This window comes from Brachyhypopomus gauderio, chromosome 12 (assembly GCF_052324685.1).
Source record: "Brachyhypopomus gauderio isolate BG-103 chromosome 12, BGAUD_0.2, whole genome shotgun sequence".
NCBI classification, from domain to species: Eukaryota; Metazoa; Chordata; class Actinopteri; order Gymnotiformes; family Hypopomidae; genus Brachyhypopomus; species Brachyhypopomus gauderio.
Window position 1 is genome coordinate 13,394,873 of NC_135222.1, and position 25,976 is coordinate 13,420,848.

Sequence of the window (25,976 nt, forward strand, 5' to 3'; positions counted from 1 at the left end):
TGTGTGTGTGTGTGTGTGTATTTGTGATAAAGGGGAATGTTACATAGTTTTATTTCCAATATGGATTGTGCTGTTAGATTTGATGCAAACTGTTTATAGTCACTTGTTTCTAGTTTCATGCTTTACACCAAGAGGTTGAAATGTAGCTGGAACTGCACATTTGACTAGTAATAATAATTATGCATCCATCCATCCATTTTCATCCACCTATCCAGATCCGGGTTGCGGGGGCAGTAGCCTAGGCATAGAGGCCCAGGTTTCCCTCTTCCCAGCCACCTCTTTTAGCTCCTCTGGGGGGATACCGAGGCGTTCCCAGAACAGCCAAGATATATAATCTCTCCAGCGTGTCCTGGGTCTTCCCCGGGGTCTTCTCTCAGTTGGACATGCCAGGAGCACCTCCCCAGGTAGGCATCCAAGTGGCATCCAAACCAGATGCCTGAACCACCTCAACTGGCTCCTCTCTACGTGGAGAAGCAGTGACTCTTGAGCATCTGCTAGATGACCATACTCCGCACCTTATCTAAGGCAGAGGCCAGACACCCTGCTGAGAAAACTCTTTTGAGCTGCTTGTATTTACAATCTCATCCTTTCGGTCACTACCCAGAGCTCATGACCATAGTCAGACTAAGAGTCAGAATGTAGATTGACCAGTAAATTGAGAGCTTTGCCTTTTGGCTCAGCTCTTTCTTCACCAAAACTTTCCGGTACAGTGTCCGTAACACTGCAGCCACAGCACCAATCTGCCTGTCAATCTCTCGTTCCATCCTTTCCTCACTCGGGAACAAGAACCCAAAATACTGTTTTAGAGGTGCTGATTCTGATCCCAGCCGTACTCGGCTGCAAACTGATCTAGCGAGAGCTGTAGGTCCTGACCTGATGATACCAACAGGACCACATCATCTGCAAAAAGAAGACGTGGAATCCTGAGGTCACCAAACCGAACCCCCTCTGCCACTTGGCTACACAGCAAAATTCTGTCCATAAAAGTTATGGACATAATCAGTGACAAAGGGCAACCTTGTACCCCTGCATAGACCTTAACAGGGAGGCTGAGGAGTGTGATCTACTGATAGAGCACACCCTCCGGTCCCCTTTCTTAAAAGGGGGAACCACCACCCTGGTTTGTCAGTCTAGAGGCACTGCCCCCAATGTACACGTAATGTTGCAAAGACGTGTTAGCCACAACAGTCCCTCAACATCCAGATCTCATCCGGATCTCATCCACCTCCAGAGCCTTGCCGCCAAGGAGTTTCACAACTACCCATGTCACTTCAGCCCGAGTGATGGGCAAACCCCCGTTCGAGTCCTCCAGTTCTGCTTCCTCTATGGAAGACGTGATGGTGGGATTGACAAGATCATCAAAGTATTTCTTCCACCACCTAATGACATCCCCAGTTGAGGTCAGCAGATCCCCAGCTCCACTGTATACAGTGGTGGTCGGGAACCGCTTTCCTCTCCTGAGTTACCTGACAGATATAATAATAATATTTCTCAAAGTCAATGTCACTGTTGCAGAACATAGAGAGCACAAGAGAGTATTTCCAAACTTACATTAGTAACTATATATAGGAGAGAAATAGTTAAAGGAGGAGATACTTAGGCTCAACTTTGAACAAGAGTGTAGAGCAACAATGCATATGCATTTGTCACAATATAGACTAGGCGGGCTAGATGCAATTGCTGGAGAGTCGGGTTTATTAAAATAAAACTGAACAGACAACAAAGGGGCAGGGTTACAAGGAAGGCGGGACTAACAGGCATGGAAAAACACTGACACACGGAACAGGACAACAGGGAGTGACAGTTAGTAGAGGGGGTGGAGCCACACGTGACAGCATTCTATATGGGAGTAAGTAAGGACACAGTGGTAAGCAGTAACACCCACTTAACAGGGGTGTTCTTAGAATTCTTGTCCTGTATACAATCATACACAAGAAATCCCATTATAAATCCAGTGAAACCCAGAGCTGTGGCAGACGGGTGCCAGGCACTCCAGGAAGAAAACACTTTGGAAGAAAACAATTAAAATGAAAAAGAGGGCAGCAGATGGGCCCCTCCACAGCTGCAAACATCACGGTGCCTCACGGAGTGCCACAAGGACAAATACTCTGTCCCATTCAGTTTGTGCTCTGGAGCCCAGCTGTTCTGAGGCAGTGTCCTAACACAGTGAGGTTTGCACTGAAGGTCGAGTCTTAATCTCTGCAGTTGACCAGTGAAAAGTGTCCGCTCTTTTACTTTAGTGTTTTTTTGTTTGTTTGGTGTTTTTGGAGAGAGCTTCAAAGGCGTTTTTTTTGTCGTTTGGCATTAACAATAGTCTGGAGCAGTAAAAATAGAACAGCAGTGTTGGTCTGCAGCAGTAAACACAGAACAGCAGTGTTGATCTGCAGCAGTAAACACAGAACAGCAGTGTTGATCTGCAGCAGTAAACACAGAACAGCAATGTTGGTCTGCAGCAGTAAACACAGAACAGCAATGTTGGTCTGCAGCAGTAAACACAGAACAGCAATGTTGGTCTGCAGCAGTAAACACAGAACAGCAATGTTGGTCTGCAGCAGTAAACACAGAACAGCAGTGTTGGTCTGCAGCAGTAAACACAGAACAGCAGTGTTGGTCTGCAGCAGTAAACACAGAACAGCAGTGTTGATCTGCAGCAGTAAACACAGAACAGCAATGTTGGTCTGCAGCAGTAAACACAGAACAGCAGTGTTGGTCTGCAGCAGTAAACACAGAACAGCAGTGTTGGTCTGCAGCAGTAAACACAGAACAGCAATGTTGGTCTGCAGCAGTAAACACAGAACAGCAGTGTTGGTCTGCAGCAGTAAACACAGAACAGCAATGTTGGTCTGCAGCAGTAAACACAGAACAGCAATGTTGGTCTGCAGCAGTAAACACAGAACAATGTTGTTCCGACTGCACCAGACACGGGTGGCTGCTTGCAGAGTTTTGGGTGCAGGGTAGGACTTTGCTTCACTCATCTGTTAGTATACAGTACTGCACCAGGCAAGAGGGAGGAAGGCCTGGACCACCGAACCACCACGTCTCTGAATATATATGCAGAACAGTCCAGTATTGTATCCCATGCAGCATATAAACAGCATTGATCTTGTGTACTCACACAGAAATCATCAGAGAGGAATCATAGGCACAAGCTATAAGAATCACAGTGTACCAGCCTGTACCTAAAGGTCACAGAGCCGCGAGGTGTGTTTTGTGAGCTGCTGTGTGCCCTTATCCATGTTAGGCCAGGTTGACTGACACTTCAGCGCAATGAAACACATCTGTAAATCATTACCACAGAGAGCCTCTCGGCAGCTCCATCCTCCCAAGGCCAAGTCGCCGTTTTAAATGAGCGTTTTCCACTGCAGTATTTATACACATCTTTCATTAATAACTGCCCCTGTCCATTATTCATAGGGCTGGTTGAGGTGTTCATCAGGAACTCTCTCACAGCAGGTAGGCTACATCCTCAGTACAGGGTCAGCCACCATCTTTCTCTGATTAAACTGTATGGCATGCGCTAAGTTAACGACTGATCTGATTGGGTAAAAAACAGCTGTTAATTGGTGAGCGCAGTGGTGGGCGTGTCCTTCCACTCTCCCAGGCCAGTGTAGCTGATGTTTGTGTGCTACCTGAGCAGTGATGATGGTTCTTTAACAATGGCAGAGTGACCTGGACATGGAGTGGATGAGTCACAGGGTTTGCGTTTCCTCAGTAACACCCACTTCCTCCTCTACTTCCTGCAACATTCACCACGTCAACACCAGCAGCTATAATGTGACCTACCAAACAGAAATCTCCATCACTTCATACTATTGACATAGTATGGTCTGGTTAATTTTAAAATTGCAGTAGGCTATATGACTGATGTTCAAAACAGTGTTTTATGTGATAGTGTGCGTTCTCCCGACATGTAGGCCCAATTCTTAGTTCTCTTAAATATGCTGCCTACTGAGAAACCTTAAACTGGCCTTTTTAAGTCAACATGGAATGGTTCCTCAGCTGCTAAGACAATGCCTTAATTCAACGCAAGCACAACTTTTGCTCCTGGCAGAGTCATTTTCAAATGTTCATTATTCCAATATCTCTGCTGTATTTAAAATATTCAAGAAACACTCAAAAATATATTTCTTAATATAAAAAACAGCATTTTTATCCTGTTTTATACACTAGCAGAGCTTGAAGCCTCAAATTACTGTTGTGGATAGCCAGCTAGCTACAAACTTCTTAGCACAACAAGTAGCTTATCTACTCGTGTGAAAACTTAAGATAAAAACGTGAATAGAATACATGGTTAGAAGGTTGCCTGCTTAAACAGGTGCTTATGTAAACAATGCCTACTTAGACAGGTTACTAGGTTTTGGTACACACCCATGGTCGACTTCATACAACGTACGACTGAAACAGTCTGGTTTATCCTCATCTTCCACACCAAAGAACTGAAGTTTCTAAGTGGAACTGATGGATGCTGGGTCAGATCAGTACCCAGAGAAACACCAGATGTTCCTCATACATTTGGTCTTTCACTATGCAGCATAATGGGAGGCTGGTTATTCTCCATGATGCTATGCCCCAGGCCTGGTTCGTAGCTTGGGAGCAGAGCATCAGTGCCCCCTGTTGTTCAGCTCCCACAGCGACATGTGGCGGGGCCGTCGGGTCAGCTCGACTAGCTGGATCCGCCAGAGCCAGATCGGGAAAGACCTGCCATGTGCTCGCTAGCTGGCAGAGATGAGTCAGACTTTACCCCCTGCTCAGCAACCAGCATGCTCTGCTCCCAGGTCATGTGATTCAGACACCAGTCAGGAGGGGCACATGGAGACATCTGTGGCCTGGTCTTTTTTAAACAAGATTTCAGATTTTCTGTCTGAGTTGGCACTCCGGGGCCCCAATGGATCCCCACAGAGTGCCAGGGAGTCACCAAATGTTCTGAAGTGCCGATTTTGGCTAGGAAAAATTTAAAACTATTTCAACTTTTTCACAGTCCATGCCACTCAAACAAAGTGAAGTGGTGTGAAGTCAGAAGTGGCAGTATTTCCCTGAAGATGGCACTGCTGATTTGTTTTCTTATCTCTCGCTGATCACTTAGCACAGAAGAAGAGTGCAAGCCAAAAGCAGTTGTGTTCTTCAAATATTTGACCTCTCTGCAGCAGACAGATAAGATCAGTTAAGCTCATCATTATTTTCAGTAAGATGGCGCATTGCCTTCCACCCCGAGTTGGTCCACCAGCTTTTTGCATAAATTGCGGAAACCACTCAACTGTGAGCTATCAGGGGGAGACACAGTCACTGGAGCTGTATGAAGCACCTTTAATTTTAATGCTGCTTTTAAAATGACCTGCCACCCCTGTGACGGATGGAGGTTGGATAAATGATTCCCACATCACTGGAAACAATTGATCTGTACATTTCTCCCACAGGCTTACCCGAACCTCACTCTGCGCTTAGTGGCTTCAGAAACAGTTGAGTGACAGCAAGGGACACAACTATCCGGGTTGGTCTGGGCTGAACGGCGGTGGTGGGGAGGTTGGGTATTCAGCACGCCTCTCTGCTCCACACATGACTCTGTTCTTCTGTTCGGTATGGATGGAGTGTGTGGGTCAACACCAGGGCACTGCTTCCAGGCATACGCATGCGTAACAAGACGCAGGCTTTAGGGTTTGGCACTGTGAGGTTCTGGCATACAACTTCTTCAGAGTCACTGACAGGTTGAGCTTCCAGAAATCCACTGTAACTCATCGCCCATCACTCGTCTTTCATGTCTTTTTTATTTTTTCGCTGAACTCCAAATCGAAATTTGAAATCTAGCAGTGGTGTAGTCCTCGTCACAGGGCTGTTGGGTCGGTCCATTCGGTGGAATGAATCATGGCCTATCGACAACGGGAACACAAGCCGTCTGGCGGAGCACCACATATCTGCAGATGCTGGCGCTTTGATTAGAACGCTCCAGCTCATCAGTCACTCCCCCGGACCTGCAGTAGTCTGATCCAGCCACCCTACACCCACAGTCCATTCATTCTAATTAGCCCAAAGACTCCATCTCCCACATGTCTCAGTTGGATGTCCCTGCCTCCATAATTTTTCAGCATGGTGAATGTCACGTGGGCACGCGAGACAGTGAGACAGGTTGTCTGTACGTGTTAAGAGGTATGTTTACATCTTTCCACTGTGTGACCCAGCAAGCTCCACTTCAGAGAATGGGAAGAGGATGGTGTTCAGTCACTGTGGTGTTCAGATTCTGTGTTTTTTGGCCCCATTGCGGTCTTCATATTGTGGTGTTCAGTCACTGTGTTGTTCAGTTTTTTTTGGTGTTTATATGGTGTTCATATTGTGGTGTTCAGTCACAGTGGCATTCAGAATGTGGTGGTCAGTCACAGTGGTGTTTAGTAACTGTTTCATTTAGACTATGATGTTCGGTCACTGTGATGTTCAGTTTCTGTGGTGTTCAGATTGTGGTGGTCAGTCACTGTGATGTTCAGTTTATTTGGTGTGGTCAGTCACTCTGATGTTCAGTTTCCGTGGTGCTCATTATGTGCTGGTTAGTCACTATGGTGTTCAGTTTCTGTGGTTTTCAGACTGCTGTTTAGTTTCTGTGGAGTTCAGACTGTGGTGTTCACACTGTGGTGTTCAGTCTCTGTGGTATTCAGACTGTGGTGTTTAGCTTCTGTGGAGTTCAGACTGTGGTGTTCAGACTATGTTATTCAGACTATGATTTTCAGTTTTTGTGGTGTTCAGACTGTGGTGTTTATTTTCTGTGGTTGTTCAGACTATGGTGTTTAGTTTCTGTTGTGTTCAGTCTGTGGTGTTCAGTCACTATGCCCAGTTTGAAGTGCACATGTAAGGCCCCAACTTTTTGCATGGATCGCAAGTGGATCCCTATGGAACATTTCAGAGTGGCTTTGAGGCAGGAGATGGCATTTTCCCCCTGGCACTGGTGTTGAAGGAGAACCCTTCTGTTTGCCCATCCGCGGAGCCCAGCATGTGTAACGGGAAACACAATCTGCATAACTGGCAGAGGTTTTCTTCACACAGCTGTCATTTCTTCCACAGGTAATGAATGGCTGGCTACATCTAAACAACAACAGGAGCCAGTCACAGTATCCGATAGCGTCCAACTCTGAGCGTCACCATTTAATGAGTCTGTGAGTGTTAAGGAGATCACAGCCTTGGCTAGCAATTAGCAAAACAGGAGAAGGAAACTCTCTGGCCATCGCTTTGGACTCTGGGAAGAAGCCCTCAGAATTAGCAGCTAACACGACAATGACTTCAGCAAAAGGGTAGGGCCACTGATCTCTTTGTGTGTGTGTGTGTGTGTGTGTGTGTGTGTGAGAGAGAGAGAGAGAGAAAAAGAGAGATAGAGAGAAAGAAAAGGTGAGAGAGACAAAGAGATACAGGAAAACAGGAACAGAAACAGAAATTCTGATGATGTTTATAGACATTTTTTGGGTTACAGTTATTTAAGATGCCAAAATTTCACTATACACACATATACACACTTGCGCACACACACACACACACACACACACACACACACGCACACACACACACACACACACACACACACACACGCACACTCACACACCCTCTCTCTCAGTCTCCTCTCTCCTTTATTTCCCCTTCATGAGACACATATTCAGTGTCACACTAACTGAATTAGAACAAATGGGAACCATTTTGCTAGGCTCCTAAATCCAACAGACGTCTGTCACCAGGACCGAGGGTTAGACAGCCTGTCTCTGTTTATGGCCCTTCCGTTCCTCTGGCTCCTTTAGACTTTACCTTCTCTTCTACTATCTCTCCTACTGTCTCTCCTACTGTTCTCTCTCTTTCTGTTCCTCTTTCTTACTGTCTTTCAGTCTGTCTCTCCAATTCAGTTCAGTTGTAATAAGATAAAAAATAAATAAGGGAAAGACAATATTAAAGACAATATGTAACTTGCTGTCTCTGTGTCTCTCTTAGTGTCTGTCCCTCTATATCTCTCTTTTACTTCCATAATTTAACAACCATTGCCAAAATGGTCTGTAGTGTGATGCCCTACAATACTCACCTACTTCAGTAACAATGACAATCATAAGCAACAGAGTCACAACGTCCCTGGTATTGGGATCAAGCCCCAGTGAACAGCAGCAGTGATTCTGGTGTTTGGCTATCAGGCGAACAGTTTCAAGGAACAGTATCATCTATGGAGACACCTGCAGCTGCAAGTTCCAAGGTCAGAGGTCACTTTGGCACTTCCTGTGACAGGCTGACAAAATAGCAATGGCTAACCAACCATAGTAGTATAGTGAAGGGCATACAGCAGAAGGGTCTTTTTATGTATAAAGGTTTCACATATACACCTACAATAGAGTCACATTCCTGCTCTCTCACATACATACACATACAAATCCAATTAAACAGATAAGACACATACAAGACACTGTTTTTTTCTCAAAGAGTGTCACAGTTAGATATATTGCACTCTTATTCACATTCACCAATTTCTCCTAAACACACATGCGACGTATCTGCATTTCAAATCATATTCTCTTCAGAAGATGGAGAGTAGGTTCATACCATTGAAGGACTGTAAGGAGACTGGTGTGAGGTGTGTGTGTGTGTGTGTACTGAGTGTGAGGAGTCTGGTGTGAGGTGTGTGTACTGAGTGTGATGAGTCTGGTGTGTGGTGTGTGTGTATGTACTCAGTGTAAGGAGTTTGGTGTGAGGTGTGTGTACTGAGTGTGAAGAGTCTGGTGTGCGGTGTGTGTGTACTGAGTGAGAGGAGTCTGGTGTGAGGTGTGTGTGTTTGTACTGAGTGTGAGGAGTCTGGTGTGCGGTGTGTTTGGTAGAGGAAGTACTGATCTGTTTCTGGTCCTCCTGAGCTGCTATGGCTGATATCTGTTCTTCTCTGGACTTCCAGTGTTTCTGATGACACCCTTTTCTATCTCCACGTTATTGGCACATATGGGTACAACATCTGCAAAGTTAAAGTGCCTCTGTCTTTAGATGTATTAATTATAACCAGATAATCATATTATAATATATAATATAATATAATATGTAATATATACTGTGTTCAATAGTTCATAATATTCTGATCTATTAATTGAAGATATTTGTGGTGTTTTCCTTTGATGGGTCTAAGGGGCTCTGTTTGTGGTTGTAGACAGTTACTCAGATGTGGCCTGTGGTGACAGGAGTCTGGATATGACTCGGAAATGGAATTCCAAAGGTTTTTTAACATCAGTGGAAAGAGAGAGAGAGAGAAAGAAAGAAAGAAAGAAAGAAAGAAAGAAAGAAAGAAAGAAATTCTGGAATCTTGGCTTATCACTACCTCTCCCTCTCATCTTGCTCTCCTGTTCTCTGTCTTCTCTCTTTCTCTCTTCTTCTCCCTCTCTCCCTCTCTCACACATGTATGTGCACACACTGACTCGGATGTGAAGTTGTGATGTGGCTGTGATTGTTACTGAATTATAATGTGTGTTTCAGTGATAATAAGGCAGCTGTCAGGAACACTGCTCATGTGCTTCTGTTCATCAGCCATGCAAGTTAACTTTGATTAGCACTTTAGCTTTTGAGTGTCCACATTAGTCTTGGATCAAGGGGATGGGATGATGTCTCTGATTGGTCATTATATTGCAGTTAATTGTTCTGTAGGCTGATGGTGTTCTAATGGCTGTACTTCTGTTTCTCATCACCATCTGAAGACTGTTCTCAGGTCAGCACTGTTTAGCACACTGTCCTTCTGGCTCTCCTAATCCAGTGTATTTATCAGTCCTGTGTGCTGAAACTGACGGCAGCCGGCGGGTTTGCTGCACGTGTTGGCATGACTCTGCTCATGGATTCTGTGAGTACTGCTCTTGAACATATTGGCTAAAGCGACATGTGACATGGCTGGGGTTCGAACCCACAGCACAGTCTCAGACCACACATGGGTCGGGGCTTTCTCCACATGAGGCGGGGCTTTCTCCACATGAGATGGGACTTTCTCCACATGAGGTGGGACTTTCTCCACACGAGGCGGGGCTTTGTCCACATGAGGTGGGACTTTCTCCACACGAGGCGGGGCTTTGTCCACATGAGGTGGGACTTTCTCCACACGGGGCGGGGCTTTCTCCACATGAGGCGGGGCTTTCTCCACATGAGATGGGACTTTCTCCACATGAGGTGGGGCTTTCTTCATATGAGGTGGGACTTTCTCCACACGGGGCGGGGCTTTCTCCACATGAGGTGGGGCTTTCTCCACATGAGGTGGCGCTTTCTCCACATGAGGCGGGGCTTTCTTTACGTGTGGTGGGGCTTTCTCCACATGAGGCAGGGCTTTCTTTATGTGAGGCAAGGCTTTCTTTATGTGAGGCAGGGCTTTCTTTATGTGAGGTGGGGCTTTCTCCACATGAGGCAGGGCTTTCTTTATGTGAGGCAGGGCTTTCTTTACGTGTGGTGGGCCTTTCTCCACATGAGGCGAGGCTTTCTTTATGTGACATGGGGCTTTCTCCACATGAGACGGGGCTTTCTTTATGTGAGGTGGGGCTTTCTTTACATGAAGCAGGGATTTCTTTAAGTGAGGTGGGGTTTTCTCTATATGAGGAGGGGCTTTGTCCATGAGGCAGGTCTATATCTACATGAAGTTGGTCTTTATCAACGTGAAGCAGGGCTTTCTCTTCTGCTAACAGAAGGTACAGTGAGGGGCCCTTTTAGACTTTTAGTGAGTCTGCAGCTCCGTGAGGAGCGAAGTGGTCCCGTCCTGGATGTCTACACCACTGCTGGCTGCGCTCCAAACAGGCCAGCAGAGCCGACTCAGACATACCCTTCATCGTCCCTCATCGTCATAATTAACCAGGTCAGTTCTTCTCTCTCAGAAGGTGCAAATGTGAAACGGCTTGACAAGGTGTTTGAAGTGTTTGGCGTGTTTGGAGTGTTTGGGGTGTTTTGAGAGGTGGTGAGAGAGATATACATTTTGCAGACAGTACACTACACACTGCACCACACTGAATACTGTTCACTTCCCACTATACTCAGCACACTGCAACCTGAAAGATACACACACATTCAGCACACACACATGCTGATTACTCTTCAAACTGAATACTATCTAATTCATACTCAGTAAGGCATGTACTGCACACTACATACTGAACAATACATAATGTGTTCTGCTTTCTTAACTCATACATACATGCATATTCTGCATTCTGCACAAACCTTCCTCCATATTGTACACTCTGCACTGCATACTCCATACTGTACACTCCATACTGTACACTCTATACTGTGTGCTCTGTACTGTACTGAAATGTACGCTACATTTCAGGCATAGTGACAGAAAGGTCACCTCCACCCATAACATCGTGGTAATTAGTGCTCATACCGCCTGCCCTTCTGGAGTCTGCTATAATTTCCTCTGTGGCCCTTGTGCCATTACAGGCTGGAATTGATTGTGAATGGTATGAGCGTCACGAATGGACTGAGAATGCCAGAGGAAGGACACAGCAATGAAGACTATAACGCCAGGAGCCCATTTTGAGATGTTAATCCATTTTTAGTCTATTAGTGTATTTGTGAGTCAGTTTAGAGGTGAAGGGACATGAGTTCAGATTTACGTTTTGTGCTAATGGATGGCTTGTCTGAGGTACTGTGTTTAAAGACCTGGATGACTTCAGGGCCAGCATCTGGCAAACTCCACAGTCCTCAGAGTGTAACCATAACCCTAACCCTAACCCTAACCCTGACCTTGACCCTAACCCTAACCCTAGACCCTAACACTCAGCCTGACCTTTAGAGCCCCGAGCAGAAGCGCTGGAGAATGACTGGTCTTCTCCTGGACTGACTGGTCTTCTCCTGGACTGACTGGTCTTCTCCTGGGCTCACTGGTCTTCTCCAGGATTGACTGGTCTTCTCTTGGAATGACTGGTCTTCTCTTGGGCTGACTGGTCTTCCCCTGGGCTGACTGGTCTTCCCCTGGACTGACTTATCTACTCCTGGACTGACTGGTCTTCCCCTGGGCTGACTGATCTTCTCCTGGGCTGACTGGTCTTCTCCTGGGCTCACTGGTCTTCTCCTGGACTGGCTGGTCTTCTCCTGGGCGACTTTTGTTTATGTCTTTCTCTGTGTGCTGTCCACATAGTGCTATATAGGGTTGACTTTCGACAGTGTGTCAAGATTTAGAGATCATTGTCACTTCAGCATCACAAACCATTCGAGCTGTGCCAGGTGTTAGGGGTGCTAGAGTCTACTCGTAGATGGAGATGATGGGAAGGGTGTGTGTAAGTGTAAATCTGAAGAACTGCAGTGTATTCCGGGAAGGCACATCAAGATACGTAAAGATACGTCAAGATATTAAACACTGTAGCGTAGTCATTTCCAGAGAAAGTGGGAAAGTCCTGTTCTTTGTAGACTTTGTGCAGTTCACGACAATTTTAACCTCTCTCTCTCTCTCTCTCTCTCTATATATATATATATATATATATATATATATATATAGAGAGAGAGAGAGAGAGAGAGAGAAAGAGACTGTGTTATGTGTGTGCAGTGTTGCAGTGTGTGCATGTGTGTGTGAGACAGTGTCACAAAGCTCTCTCTCTCACACTGAAATCTAGCACTATTGATCCTCAACTCTTTCAAATCAGTCACACACGCACACACATACATACACACACATCAGAATTCTACAGTTATATGATGCTGACACATTTTGGCAGCAGATATTTAAGCTCCAGTCAGTAGTTATAAAACAGGCACACTTAGGGAAAAACCCACATGTCTCGGACATGCTTGTAGAAAGCCACAATGCTCCCCTCATGTAAGCAGGCTGTAGCTCTGGCCATTAAGAAACAGACTCGAGACTGTCAATCATTCTAATAGGTGACTGCCACTGTGTGCAAATCGATAACCGCAGTCCTGAAAGTTTATGGGTGTCTGCGGCCTTCACAGGTTACAGCAGGCTTCATCAATCTGCCCTGTCATTGTATAGATCTCATCAACTTGGTCTGTGGTCAGACAGACCCTACCAACCCGCCCTGTGGTAATACAGACCCAGACAAACTGCCCTGTGGTAATAAAGACCCAGACTGCCCTATGATCATATACACCCAGACAAACTGCCTGTCTAGTCTGATAAACACCTGACCTGGGGTCACGCAGTCTCTAGCAGAAGGGGCAAAACCTTGCAGGAAGTCGTTAGGCTGCAGTAACCTGCCAGGTTGTTGAGGACTTCATCTTGAGAAAGTCCGTCTGGACAGTATGGGAGCGTTTAGAAGGAGCTGAAAGCTTTTCTGTGTCTGGGAGTGTTGGAGCATTTGAGAGCATTTGGGAGCATCCACGATGGGGACACCTAGAGATCCACTAGAGGAGATCCATCGGAGGAGATTCACAGGATGAGATCCACTGGAGGAGATCCATAAGAGGAGATCCACTGGAGGAGCAAGTGCCCCACCATTAGCCTCATAGCTGTAGAGTGACACCTGGATGTGGTCAAACCCCAGTTGTTTCATCTCAAAACTGATAGCAGCACTAACCGGCATCTCTGGACTCTCCATACACAAAGAATCTGTGTGCTCTTCTCAAAAAGTTTGCACCCTGCACGCTCAGTGGAGAGGTGATTTGATTGCATGTGACGTGTAGCTAATGGCCTTTCAAATGATTTTGCACACTCTCAATTAGCCTATGCAGGTCCAGTTAATTACTGAGATCAGCCTGCCCCAGCTTTCTGGCCATGGCGAGTGCCTGACCCACAGAAACGTCACAGGTACGTTAACACTGAAATCGTTAGCCTTTCTGGGGTGCATTGAGTTTTTCCCATGTCGTGACCCTAGAAGTTGGCTCCTCCCTTTTGGGCTTGGCTCCTCCATGAGTGTGTGTGTGTGTGTGTGTGTGTGTGTGTGTGTGTGTGTAAGTAGCACTAGACAGAAAGTGGAAAGGTTGCATTTGCATGTGTTCAGAGGCTGAAAGAGATGGGTGATCCATTGTCCTGGAGTTTGAAAGTAAGAGAGAGTATATTCAAATGACGACTTGTGCCCTGATTTGTCCCCTGACCCCTCCTCTGACCCCTCCCCTGATGCATCACACACCCTTCAGGAAATGTAGTAATACATTATGTAAGTAATAATGTTCAGTACCTCTGGTTGCCATGGGAACAAATAAAGGCATGACGGCTAATGTGCGTGTGTCCTGCAAGGCAATGTCAAAGGTGAATAGTTTCATTTGGGTTTAGGTTTTGAGTGTCATTCAGCTTGAATGCCAGAGGAAGTGTCCACTGCACAGAGAGACTTTTCCCCACTACACATCCGAGAACTCTAATCTACATAGGCTTGAGGTCAACTCTTACTCTTAATAATTGATATGCAGATCGGGCGGAATGTACTGCTGCTTAGATCAGTTCCAGTGTGATGCAGGGACTCAGTGTGTCTGTGAAATGTTGACCAGACTGTCCTTCTGAATAAAGGGCCCGCTGAAGCCTGCAGACACACGCTTGTCCTTGACTCTCTCCTGGAAAGGCATAGAGGAGAGAGAGAGAGAAGGAGAAAATGTGTGTGTGTGTGTGTGTGTGTGTGTGTGTGTGTGTGTGTGTGTGAAGTGCTGGAGGCCTGTTTCTACTTAAATAAATGAAGGTATAATCATGGGTCACTCAACTGCTATGAAATGGAGTAAGAGACTGGAGAGGGAATTGTGTGTGTGTGTGTGTGTGTGTGTGTGTGTGTGTGTGTGTGTGTGTGTGTGTGTGTGTGTGTGTGTGTGTGTGTGTGTGTGTGTGTGTGTGTGTGTGTGTGTGTGTGCGCATGTGCGTGTTCAGGGATACAGGGATAAACCATAACAGTCCATATACCTGTCTCACTCTCAGATCTTTAACAAGGCAACACGGTACTACAGAACTACAAACCATGCTCGTTTGTGTGTGCGTGTGTGTGTGTATGTGTGTGTGTGTGATAGTGATAAAACACAGTCCATATACTTGTTCCAACTGCATGTTTTACAAGATAACACCCTGTAATACCACAGACCATTCTTGTGTGTGTGTGTGTGTGTGTGTGTGTGTGTGTGTGTGTGTGTGTGTGTGTGTGTGTGTGTGTGTGTGTGTGTGTGTGTGTGTGTGTGTGTGTTAGGGTTAGGGTTAGGGTTAGATGCAGGATTATGGTTAATGGCAGGGCTGGAGGCAGAGCCTGAAGCAGAGTCATCCACTGCACTGGTGAGAACTTACACACAATGAGGAGAAGCCTGGTAGTCATGGAGTCAGTCTGACATTAGACATTATCCTGGTAGTCATGGAGTCAGTCTGACATTAGACATTATCCTGGTTGTCATGGAGTCGGTCTGACATTAGACATTACCCTGGTTGTCATGGAGTCAGTATGACATTAGACATTATCCTGGTAGACATTATCATGGTAGTTATGGAGTCATTCTGACATTAAACATTATCCTGGTAGTCATGGAGTCAGTCTGACATTAGACATTAGCCTGGTAGTCATGGAGAGAGTCTGGCATTAGCCTGGTAGTCATAGAGTCAATCTGAAATGATCCTGGTAGTCATAGATTCAGTCTGACATTATCCTGGTAGTCATGGAGATAGTCTGACATTAGACATTATCCTGGTTGTCATGGCGTCAGTCTGACATTAGCCTGATAGTCATAGAGACAGTCTGGCATTATCCTGGTACTCATGGAGATAGTTTGACATTAGACATTATCCTGGTAGTCATAGAGTCAGTCTAACATTATCCTGGTAGTCATGGACTCAGTCTGACATTAGACATTATCCTGGTAGTCATGGAGTCTGTCTGACATTATCCTGGTAGTCATGGAGTTTATCTGACATTATCCTGGTAGTCATGGAGTCTGTCTGACATTATCCTGGTAGTCATGGACTCAGTCTGATATTAGACATTATCCTGGTAGTCATGGAGTCAGTCTGACATTAGACATTATCCTGGTAGTCATGGAGTCTGTCTGACATTATCCTGGTAGTCATGGAGTTTATCTGACATTATCCTGGTAGTCATGGAGTCTGTCTGACATTATCCTGGTAGTCATGGAGTCTGTCTGACATTAGACATTATCCTGGTAGTCATAGAGTCAGTCTGACATTATCCTGGTAGTCATGGAGTCTGTCTGACATTAGCCTTGCTGAGTTGTTTGTGCAGTTCAGCTGTGGATGTCTGAACTGGGTGTGGAAATCAAACTAACCTGTGGGAGAGTGACTCTGCAGTTATATTGGCTGTAACATAACTGGGTAAAAACAATAGTAGCTCTGTGCTTCTGAGCCTTTTCTTGGTGGGGAAGATCTTTAATCTGGTGTTGCCTGTTAACTCCTCGCCTCATCTTTCCCTGAGGAAGTTAAGCAGCTTTCTGTAGTTTGGAGATCTGGCCCCTCTCGGGATTTCTACCTTGTTCTGTCTCTGTGAGTTTTTCCTTGTCACTTTCACCCTTTGGCTTCTTCATTAGTGCTCTACACCTGGAGTAATGTGAACCTGCTCACCGACTGTGTCTTCTGGATTAAAAAAATGGCCTTGAATTTTGTTCTTCGCCTGAATGCACTCTGAAAGAGCAAGTGTATATTTAGTAGGAAGGTAATTGGCCTGGTGATGTTACCTGTAGCCCCTGAACACATGAACGCACATGTAATTCAGGCTTACAAAAATCATTCGACTGAAACAGAATGTTGTTGTGTCATTGTAGTTATTAATGCTCATGTAGATAAGGGAAACTCCGTGGGGCAGTCTTCCTTCACCTGTATACGGGCTTTCACACACTTTATCATCAAAGAAGTGTTTTCTAGCTCCCCTAAACTTTTTGAATAAATCATATTTATGCAGACAGTGTACAAATAAATTCTACACAACTTTTATCCAGCGTTTGCACTATTATCTGCGTTTGCACTATTATCCAGCGTCTGCACTATTATTCAGCGTCTGCACTTTTATTCAGCGTCTGCACTATTATCTGCATTTGCACTATTTTCCAGCGTCTGCACTATTATTCAGCGTCTGCACTATTATCCAGCATTTGCAATTATTATCCAGCGTCTGCACTATTATTCAGCGTCTGCACTATTATCCAGCATTTGCACTTATTATCCCGCATCTGCACTATTATTCAGCGTCTGCACTATTATGCAGCATTTGCACTATTATCTGGCATCTGCTCTATTTGAGTTCCACGTTAAATCACAGAATAAAAAAGAATCGTAAATTAATTTTACTATTTTATGTCCTGCTGCCTTCTGGCAAGTATGTGTATTTTTTGACACATCACATTATCATCCTATCTGTGTTCTTTCTAGCGAACATATTGAATTTTTATTACGCTCACTCCATAGTTCCAGTATGGTGATGGGTGGATGGGTGGGTACATCTATATATTTGAGACTGTAGGTTTCTACTGTTTTTAGTGTTGGTTAGTCCTCGCTGGTATGAAGCATCTCCCCTAAGTGCAGAGTTGATCCCTGGCAAAATGAACATAATAAACTCAACATGTTAATTCCTCATTAGTTGATGTGGGCCACAATGGTGGGCAAACACCAGAGGTGGGACCAAGTCAGTGTTTTGCAAGTCTCAAGTAAGTCCAAGTCTTTATACCTCAAGTCCCGAGTCAAGTCTCAAGCAAAGACACTCAAGTCAAGTCAAGTCTCGAGTCAAGACAGGCATCAGTCAAGTCAAGTCCCAAGTCTGAAACTTGGAATTTCAAGTCCTTTCGAGTCTTTTTTTTTTTTTTTTTTTACCAATGTTGCAGGTATATTTTAAATGTAAATAATAGACATGCGTTCTTTTTAAAATCTGTATTCTCCTCAAATCTTGATAAAACATGTGCAACTGAAAACACGAAGTATTAAAAAAAATTAAAATTACACCTCTTTATTGCACAGTTCAATTTGTTAAACTTAGCTGCAAAAATATTCATACTTTAAACTACAATTTTCCAGAAATAAATATTCTGTGAAAAAGTCATAAGTAGAACTCCATGTTCAAATAAAAAGTGCTGATATTTTCACAGTACAATACAAAGAACCATAACAGCATTTTCCCTCTCTTCTCTTATCTGGTTTCTTGGAGAACATGTGTGAGTGACACAAGACAAACAAATATAAGAACTGAACAATTAACAGGAATCTGCAACTTTAGACATTTCAGTAAACTATTCTGCATTGCATTTCCTGGCCAAAAGTCTGTATGTCATTTGTGCACGATGAATGATGTCCCCATAGCTGAAAACTCGCTCCACTTTTGTCAATATATTTTTTTCTCGACGTAGATGTCTTCAAATACACAATCCATGCTGAGATAGAACTGGATATTATGATGGTGACAGAGAGAGGCTCTCTTCCCCGAGTTCAGATACAGAACCCAGGGTTGCCAACTCTCACGCATTGAGCGTGAGACACACGCATTTGACCGTCTTCACACGCTCTCACGCCACACGTCCGATTTCTCACGACGGAAAAAAATCTAGTTTATTTACCTCTGATCCACATCTATGATTCAATGAGTTACTAGTTCGCTCTGGCACCAACCCCTGGCGATCGATCGATCGCGATATAATACTTAATTTGTGTCCATTTTACACCCCGCCCGGTAAAAATTTACGTTCGCCAACCCCCCATTTGATTGGTTGTGCTGCAGCTCATGCACACACACGTACAGAGTATGGAAAAGCAGAGGACTGGTCTGCGTCAGAAGGACGGAAATGAAATTAATGGGGCGCACTTTATAAATATTAATATGCGTTTTAAAATTTAGATTTGGTGTAAAAAAAAATCAAGTCTTTGCAAGTAAACAGGTTCAAGTCCAATTCAAGTCCCAAGTTATTGGTGTAAAAGTCCAAGTCAAGTCTAAGTCTCTGAATATTTTTTCAAGTCAAGTCAAAAGTCTTAATATTAATGACTCGAGTCTGACTCGAGTCCAAGTCATGTGACTCGAGTCCCCACCTCTGGCAAACACAGTAGGAAATGAGATATTTAATAGATTTTAAATCTAGAGAACTAATCTTCCAGGCTGAAATTTGGACATGTTTGATATGCACCCTGGTGTGTTCGTAGCCTGGTCATCTTGGCGAGCAGCCTTATGGTACAGCTTCACAGGTATTTTTTGAGGATTTGAAACTAGACTTTCCCACACCTTCCAGGTGAAGGGTTTGGGGTTACAGGTAGGGTCAGGGTTATGGTTAGAGGTAAGGTTAGGGTTACCGGTAGGGTCAGGGATAGGGTTAAAGGTAAGGTTAGGGTTACCGGTAGGGTCAGGGATAGGGTTACCAGTAGGGTCAGGGTTAGGGTTAGAGTTCACCTCCAGGTGAAGGGTTAGCAGGGACTGTCAGAAGACGATCACCATTCAATTAAGCGTCCATATGACAAACAAGCTGTCCTGGCTCGGGTGTGTATCACAGAGGGGGCTGTGGATCACGGAGGGGGTGTGGCCCATCCTACCATAGCTTCCCTCTGGCTCTGTTTCCATGGTTGCGTGTGCTGTCGTTGATTTAACCCTAGATAATAATTTCACTGGCGGCGGGTCCCGAGAGTTTCTGTGTAAAAGTGACTCAGGATATGGATGAGCTGTGCTGTAGGCAGATCAAAGGAAGCTGTACACATGTAGTGCTAAAGCGTTGCTCTGTCCTGGGTTTGCTTTTTAATTGCTTCTGTTTCACAGCCTGCTGGGAATACAGACACAACAAGGCATGGCTTGATGATCTGCCTCTGGGTTGTGTGTGTGTGTGTGTGTGTGTGTGTGTGTGTGTGTGTGTGTGTGTGTGTGTGTGTGTGTGTGTGTGTGTGTGTGTGTGTGTGTGTGTGTGTGTGTGTGTGTGTGTTGTGTCCAACACCAAAACAATAGACAATATGCCTGCAGTGCAGACAGAAGCTGATTGCTCTGAAGTAAGTAAACAAGTAAACAAGATGGGAATCACTGTTCAGGTGGAGGAACTCTCTCGTTCATAGGAATCACACACACACAGTGACACAAAGAGTTAGGGGTAGAGCCAGCAGGGTTCATTTGATGTGTAAGGCCAGGGTAGAGTGGGGATAGTGGGGTGTGTAAGGTCAGGGTAGAGTGGGGATAGTGGGGTGTGTAAGGCCAGGGTGGAGTGGGGTGTGTAGGGTCAGGGTGGAGTGGGGATAGTGGGGTGTGTAGGGTCAGGGTGGAGTGGGGATAGTGGGGTGTGTAGGGTCAGGGTAGAGTGGGGATAGTGGGGTGTGTAAGGCCAGGGTAGAGTGGGGATAGTGGGGTGTGTAAGGCCAGGGTAGAGTGGGGATAGTGGGGTGTGTAGGGTCAGGGTGGAGTGGGGATAGTGGGGTGTGTAAGGCCAGGGTAGAGTGGGGATAGTGGGGTGTGTAGGGTCAGGGTAGAGTGGGGATAGTGGGGTGTGTAGGGTCAGGGTGGAGTGGGGATAGTGGGGTGTGTAGGGTCAGGGTGGAGTGGGGATAGTGGGGTGTGTAAGGCCAGGGTAGAGTGGGGATAGTGGGGTGTGTAAGGTCAGGGTAGAGTGGGGATAGTGGGGTGTGTAAGGTCAGGGTAGAGTGGGGATAGTGGAGTGTGTAAGGCCAGGGTGGAGTGGGGATAGTGGGGTGTGTAAGGTCAGGGTAGAGTGGGGATAGTGGGGTGTGTAAGGTCAGGGTAGAGTGGGGATAGTGGGGTGTGTAAGGCCAGGGTAGAGTGGGGATAGTGGGGTGTGTAAGGTCAGGGTAGAGTGGGGATAGTGGGGTGTGTAAGGTCAGGGTGGAGTGGGGATAGTGGGGTGTGTAGGGTCAGGGTGGAGTGGGGATAGTGGGGTGTGTAAGGCCAGGGTAGAGTGGGGATAGTGGGGTGTGTAAGGTCAGGGTAGAGTGGGGATGGTGGGGTGTGTAAGGTCAGGGTGGAGTGGGGATAGTGGGGTGTGTAAGGTCAGGGTAGAGTTGGCTCTGTGCCTTTAGCATCACTCCTACTCCATGTTTAAGCATAAGTTGCTCAGCTTTAATTAGCTGAAGAGTGTGCAGCTCTAATGAGACAGTGGCTTTACTTGAACGCTTCTTACAGCCTCAGCATGGAGGTCCTTATAGCCCGAGTCCTCCTGCTGCTCCTGGGGTCAAGAACATCCAGATGGCAAAGACCCGGTGGTGGAGGACCATGGTTGGGCCAGTCACATAACACACTGACCCTTATTCGCCTGGAACTGTGCTCTGACTGTGAATGCTATACTTCCACCTTTTGTTTTAGGGAAATGGCAGATCCTGGGTAAGACACTCCCCAGACAACTCACCTACCTGTTTCTTTCTCTCTAGAGTTCTTCCTGGAGTTGCTGGACAACTCGGAAAAGTCACTGAACGACATGTTTGTGCGCACGTATGGCAAGCTGTACACGCACAACTCGGAGATCTTCGAGGACCTGTTCACCGAGCTGAAGCGTTACTACACGGGCGGCAACGTGAACCTGGAGGAGATGTTGAACGACTTCTGGTCACGGCTGCTGGAGAGGATGTTCCAGCTGCTGAACTCACAGTACACCTTCGGCGACGACTACCTGGATTGCATCAGCAAGTACGCAGAGCAGCTGAAGCCCTTCGGTGATGTGCCGCACAAGCTGAAGGCCCAGGTCACCCGGGCCTTCGTGGCTGCTCGCACCTTCGTGCAGGGCCTCATGGTGGGCCGTGAGGTGGCCAACCGAGTGGCCAAGGTGAGTCACTGCTGGATCTCTTCACTCACACCGTCTCCTGTAGGGTGACCCTACTGTCTAGACACCCTGGCTGGGTGCCTGTCTGTCGGTTCTTTCTGACTGTGTCTGTCTGTCTCCCAATTTGTCTTTCTGTGAGTCTTTGTCTGTCAGTTCTTTTTTTTGTCAGTTCTGTCAGAGTCTGTCTTTCTCCTTGTGTTTGTATGTGACTGTGTCTTTCATCCTGTCTACCTGTCTCTGTCATGCAGACGGAGGAAGGTGAGGTGTGTACTGCCGGTGCACACATCGTTAAACTGAGATGAGCAACACACTGACAGGATTGACATGACAGTGACTACTAACTGTTGAAAATGTGGTTTTAATAGTAAAGAAGGTGCTCCGCAGATTGTGCAGTGTCAGAGTTAATCTAGTTTAAAGAGAGCTGGTTTTTCTTCTTGTGTAACCACTGTTCATGTGCTGAAATGAATCAGGATTCACCACGTTGCCTTTGATCAGGAATCATGGCTGTAATATTTTCAGTGTCTTTGTTATTGAAATGTATCCATCACGTGCTCACTAGCTCCGCCTGCAGGTGAACATGTGCTGTTCACCCAAAGTGTGTCCGTCTGCTGGTGCTTCACCTGCGGCGAGTGTCCGGCCGGTTCAGGCCTGTTTGCGCCGGAGTTGGCCGGTAATAGCGGTGTGTGTTTGTGGTCAGACGAATGGCCGAATCTCTTTGATGTGACGGCTGGTGTCATCCGGCTCTCTGCGTCGCACGGTGTGGCGGGAGCGCCGGCCGGGCGGAGAGAAGATGAAAGGGAGGAATGGGTGTGTGTCAGGCTGCTCCTGACCTGCTTGATCCTCTCCATAGGTGTGGAGCATGCTGGGAAAATGAAACACGGACATCTTTGTTTTTTTTCCAGTTTGTTTTAGTGGCAGATTTTGCAAAAAATAGCCTGGCATAAAAAACAAACCCCCCCCCATCCTTCTTTTCCGGAGGGGCTGCGTGACACATGCCGAAGCAGCTTTGCCACTCTGGGGGACAGAAGGAAGGAACTCGATTTTGCAGTTTTTCTGAGATCTTGACACTGTAGAATAAAGTCTTGTCCATCAAAGTAGCAAATCACCCTCATGTCACAGTGAGCTCTTCCCCATTGTTTACTGCCTCACCTTGTAAGCCTATCCCTCTGCTGGGAGGAGCCTCCAAGGACACGCCCCCTCCACTCCCTGATATGTGGTCCTGCTGCAGGAACAGGCTCCGGTTCCGCTGCCTCTCTGGCCTGCTGGGACACATCTCTGCTGAGTAACTCTTCTGAGACCCAGCAATCTGCTGAAAACACCTTTAAAAGTTCAATCTGCTGAGGACACCTTTAAAAGTTCAAATATTGAAGTGCTGCATGAGGTGTTGCAGAGGACAGCTTCTAGTAGCCAATCACACGTGACTGTCCAGCGTCACAGCACTGAGCTAGTAGCAGGTGTTCTTATTCCATGACTGTTGGCGAGAAAGGATAATGGCTTTTAATGGAGATGTTCTTGAGGAGTGATGGATGTTGCATCTGTTCTGTTCCCAACGAGGGAAAAGATCAGAGAAACAACTTATTCAGAGACTGTTTGCAAAAAAAAGGGGGTTTATAGGATGAACGACCTCTGAGCTGGGTCTCGGAGATGATTGCATGAGTGAACTAATGGCATATGCCTTAGATAGCTACGACTTTATTGTAGCCCTGTAGGACTGTAGGAGTGGACATTTACATTTTGGGCATTTAGCAGACACTCTTATGTGACTTACAAAGTGCTTCGCATATGTTCACAGAATGCATCCTAGATAGTACAATAGATAGTCAGAAATTAGCACAGACAGGTCAGACTGTAGCCCCGTAGGAATCTAGGACTGTAGGATGTGTGTGTGTGTGTGTGTTGTTTATGTGTTGTGTGTGCGTGTATATGTGTACGAGTGTGTGTGTGTGTGTGTGTGTGTGTGTGTGCGTGTATATGTGTACGAGTGTGTGTGTGTGTGTGTGTGTGTGTGTGTGTGTGTGTGTGTGTGTGTGTGTGTGTGTGTGTGTGTGTGTGGTTAATCAGTCCTCAGTGTGTGGGACTCATGGCTGGCTCAGACGAGGCTGCTGGTTTCTCACTGTTCTGCTTTGTGGTTTTATATGGATCAGGACACATTATTTGCTTGCCACGTCATTTTTCTACAGTAAAATGCCATTAGAATGTGTGTATGGCCTGGACGTTTGTTCACTGGAATGTGTGTATGGCCTGGGAGTTTGCTGCTGTTTTCCACCTTTACAGGTTACTGTTTTATTCTTTTAATTCCAAGGCAGATAGTCCAGCACAGAAATATGGATTCAGAAACAACTGGAGTTACAGAATTAGAGTGTGGAAGAAAATTTTACTTCACCTGGTGAGGCTGTTTATCTCACCTGATCAGGCACTTTATCTCACCTGCTTTGACTTGGAATCCTTGTGTTGTGCTGTGTTGCATGCCTTGCGTATGGTTTTAGGGTTAGAGGTTAGGGCTCTCTGAGTTTGGGTTAGGGGTTAGGGCTCTATGACCCTGTTAGGGCTCTATGACCCTGTTTGGCTTCAGAGAGCTAATTAATAATATTACACATACATATGGAAATTAACTTTAATTTATATCAAATCAACAAAAACGCAGACACAATCCACACCACTTCAGTACCCACAGCTACAGTCCCCACAGCTACACTATACAGCTACACCCCTTACAGCTACATTCCATACAGCTACAGTCCCCACAGCTACAGTTCATACAACTACAGTCCCCACAGCTATAGTCCACACAGCTACTGTCCCCACAGCTACTGTCCATACTGCTGACTGTCTTAGGTTCTGGTGATCTTCCGTTGGAGAATCACTTGGTGATTTAGATTTAGAAGAGCATTCCCAGGCCCCCCCCCCCCCCCCCCCCCGACAGCGTTACCCAGTCAGCTAATGTGGCGCCGTGACACCAGCTAGTGGAATGAGCACATGAGCTGGGAACGAGACTCGCTTGGCTTGCAGTCTTGTGGTCGCTTTGTGTTGTGGGTAAGAGCTCAGTCAGAGCTGACCCTGAACACCCCCCCCCCCCACCCCAGCTGAAAGGAGGGGCAGACCCCTTAGCCGTGTGATAGGGCGACAAAACTAAATCAGTAGCTCATTGAAAGGTCTGGTGGGCCATAATTGAAAAGAGAGACTCTGGTTCCCTTTCAAAGGGCAGCCTGGAGCTTTCCCAAGCTTCCATTAGACAGATAGAGTGTGCTTAGAAAGACTCGCCATTTACCGTTGGAAAGCTTGGGTTACCTATTTATCAGGATTATTATTGGGATTATCAGTGGTTCTATGGATCTGGAAGTCTGTGGAAGCAAATAAACCTCCTTTGGAAGAAGAAGTGTGCATGAAGTAGTGTGCATGGCGACCTAGATCTCCTACAGAGAGGGAGACGTGTCAGGAGAGGGAGAAGCGCTGTGAGAGAGAGACGCCCCGTGAGAGGGAGACGCGGTGTGCCCGACAACCAGACCCTGTCTGACACCTCTGAGTGTTTAGAAGAATTAATTACCCGGTGCTCGGATAAGGGGAGGTGGAGAAAGGAGGTGTGAGACATGCTGGCCAGCTCATTATCGGAGGAAGAGGAGCGGGTCTGTGGGCCAGCCTCTGCCCTGGCTCCCTGATATAGCGCAGAGCTCGTCTTTATTTAACAGGAGATAGGAGATCCAGGTCTGTCAACACCTTTGTTAAGTTGCAGTTGACCCTTTGCCTTTGGGGGCTCAGTGGAGGACACTTGAGTTAGCAGCAAAGCTTTGAACTGAGAGGTCACTGTTGGGTGGTGTCAGATTAGCACCAAACGCACACATACACACAAGATGCAGCAGAGCGGAGGCAGAAGAACTAGAGAGACTTGGGTTGGTTTAAGTGAAAGGAGCAGGGGGAAGTAGAGGGGGCTGAAGGTCAGTGGGGACCTCCACACGCATGACATGGAGGGACCTTCATCACCAGAAAAACACCAGGAGAGATGGAGCCGTATCAAAATGGAGTTAGGGTTAGATGGATAACAGGGAACTACCGCAAGCCCCGCGGATATGCAAACATAAACATTTAGCAGCAAGAAGCAATCAAGACAACAAGTTCTTGACTGGAACAGTTGTGACTGGAACAAACTTGGTAAATGTGATAAATTTGATGACCTGAAGGCTAATCATTGATGACATGTTTTTTCACATTAATGAATTATTGAAAACTAAAATGACCAAATTCACTTTATTTTTCCTTGAACTACACAGCATGCCAAATATCAATATGTGCTCTGTACAGGTTAGCAGTTAGCTGGACAGGGTTAGGGTTAGATAAGGTTAGGGTTAGATAAGGTTAGGGTTAGATAAGGTTAGGGTTAG

General features: G+C 46.1%; 1 protein-coding gene across 1 annotated transcript in view; it reads left to right on the forward strand.

The window, feature by feature from the left end:
- The window catches only part of gpc6a (glypican 6a), a 172,250-nt gene that overhangs the window by 60,590 nt on the left and 85,684 nt on the right, over positions 1-25,976 (forward strand). Inside the window, 1 exon segment of the mRNA XM_077023214.1 lies at positions 21,212-21,603. Coding sequence (XP_076879329.1) covers positions 21,212-21,603 — 392 coding nt within the window.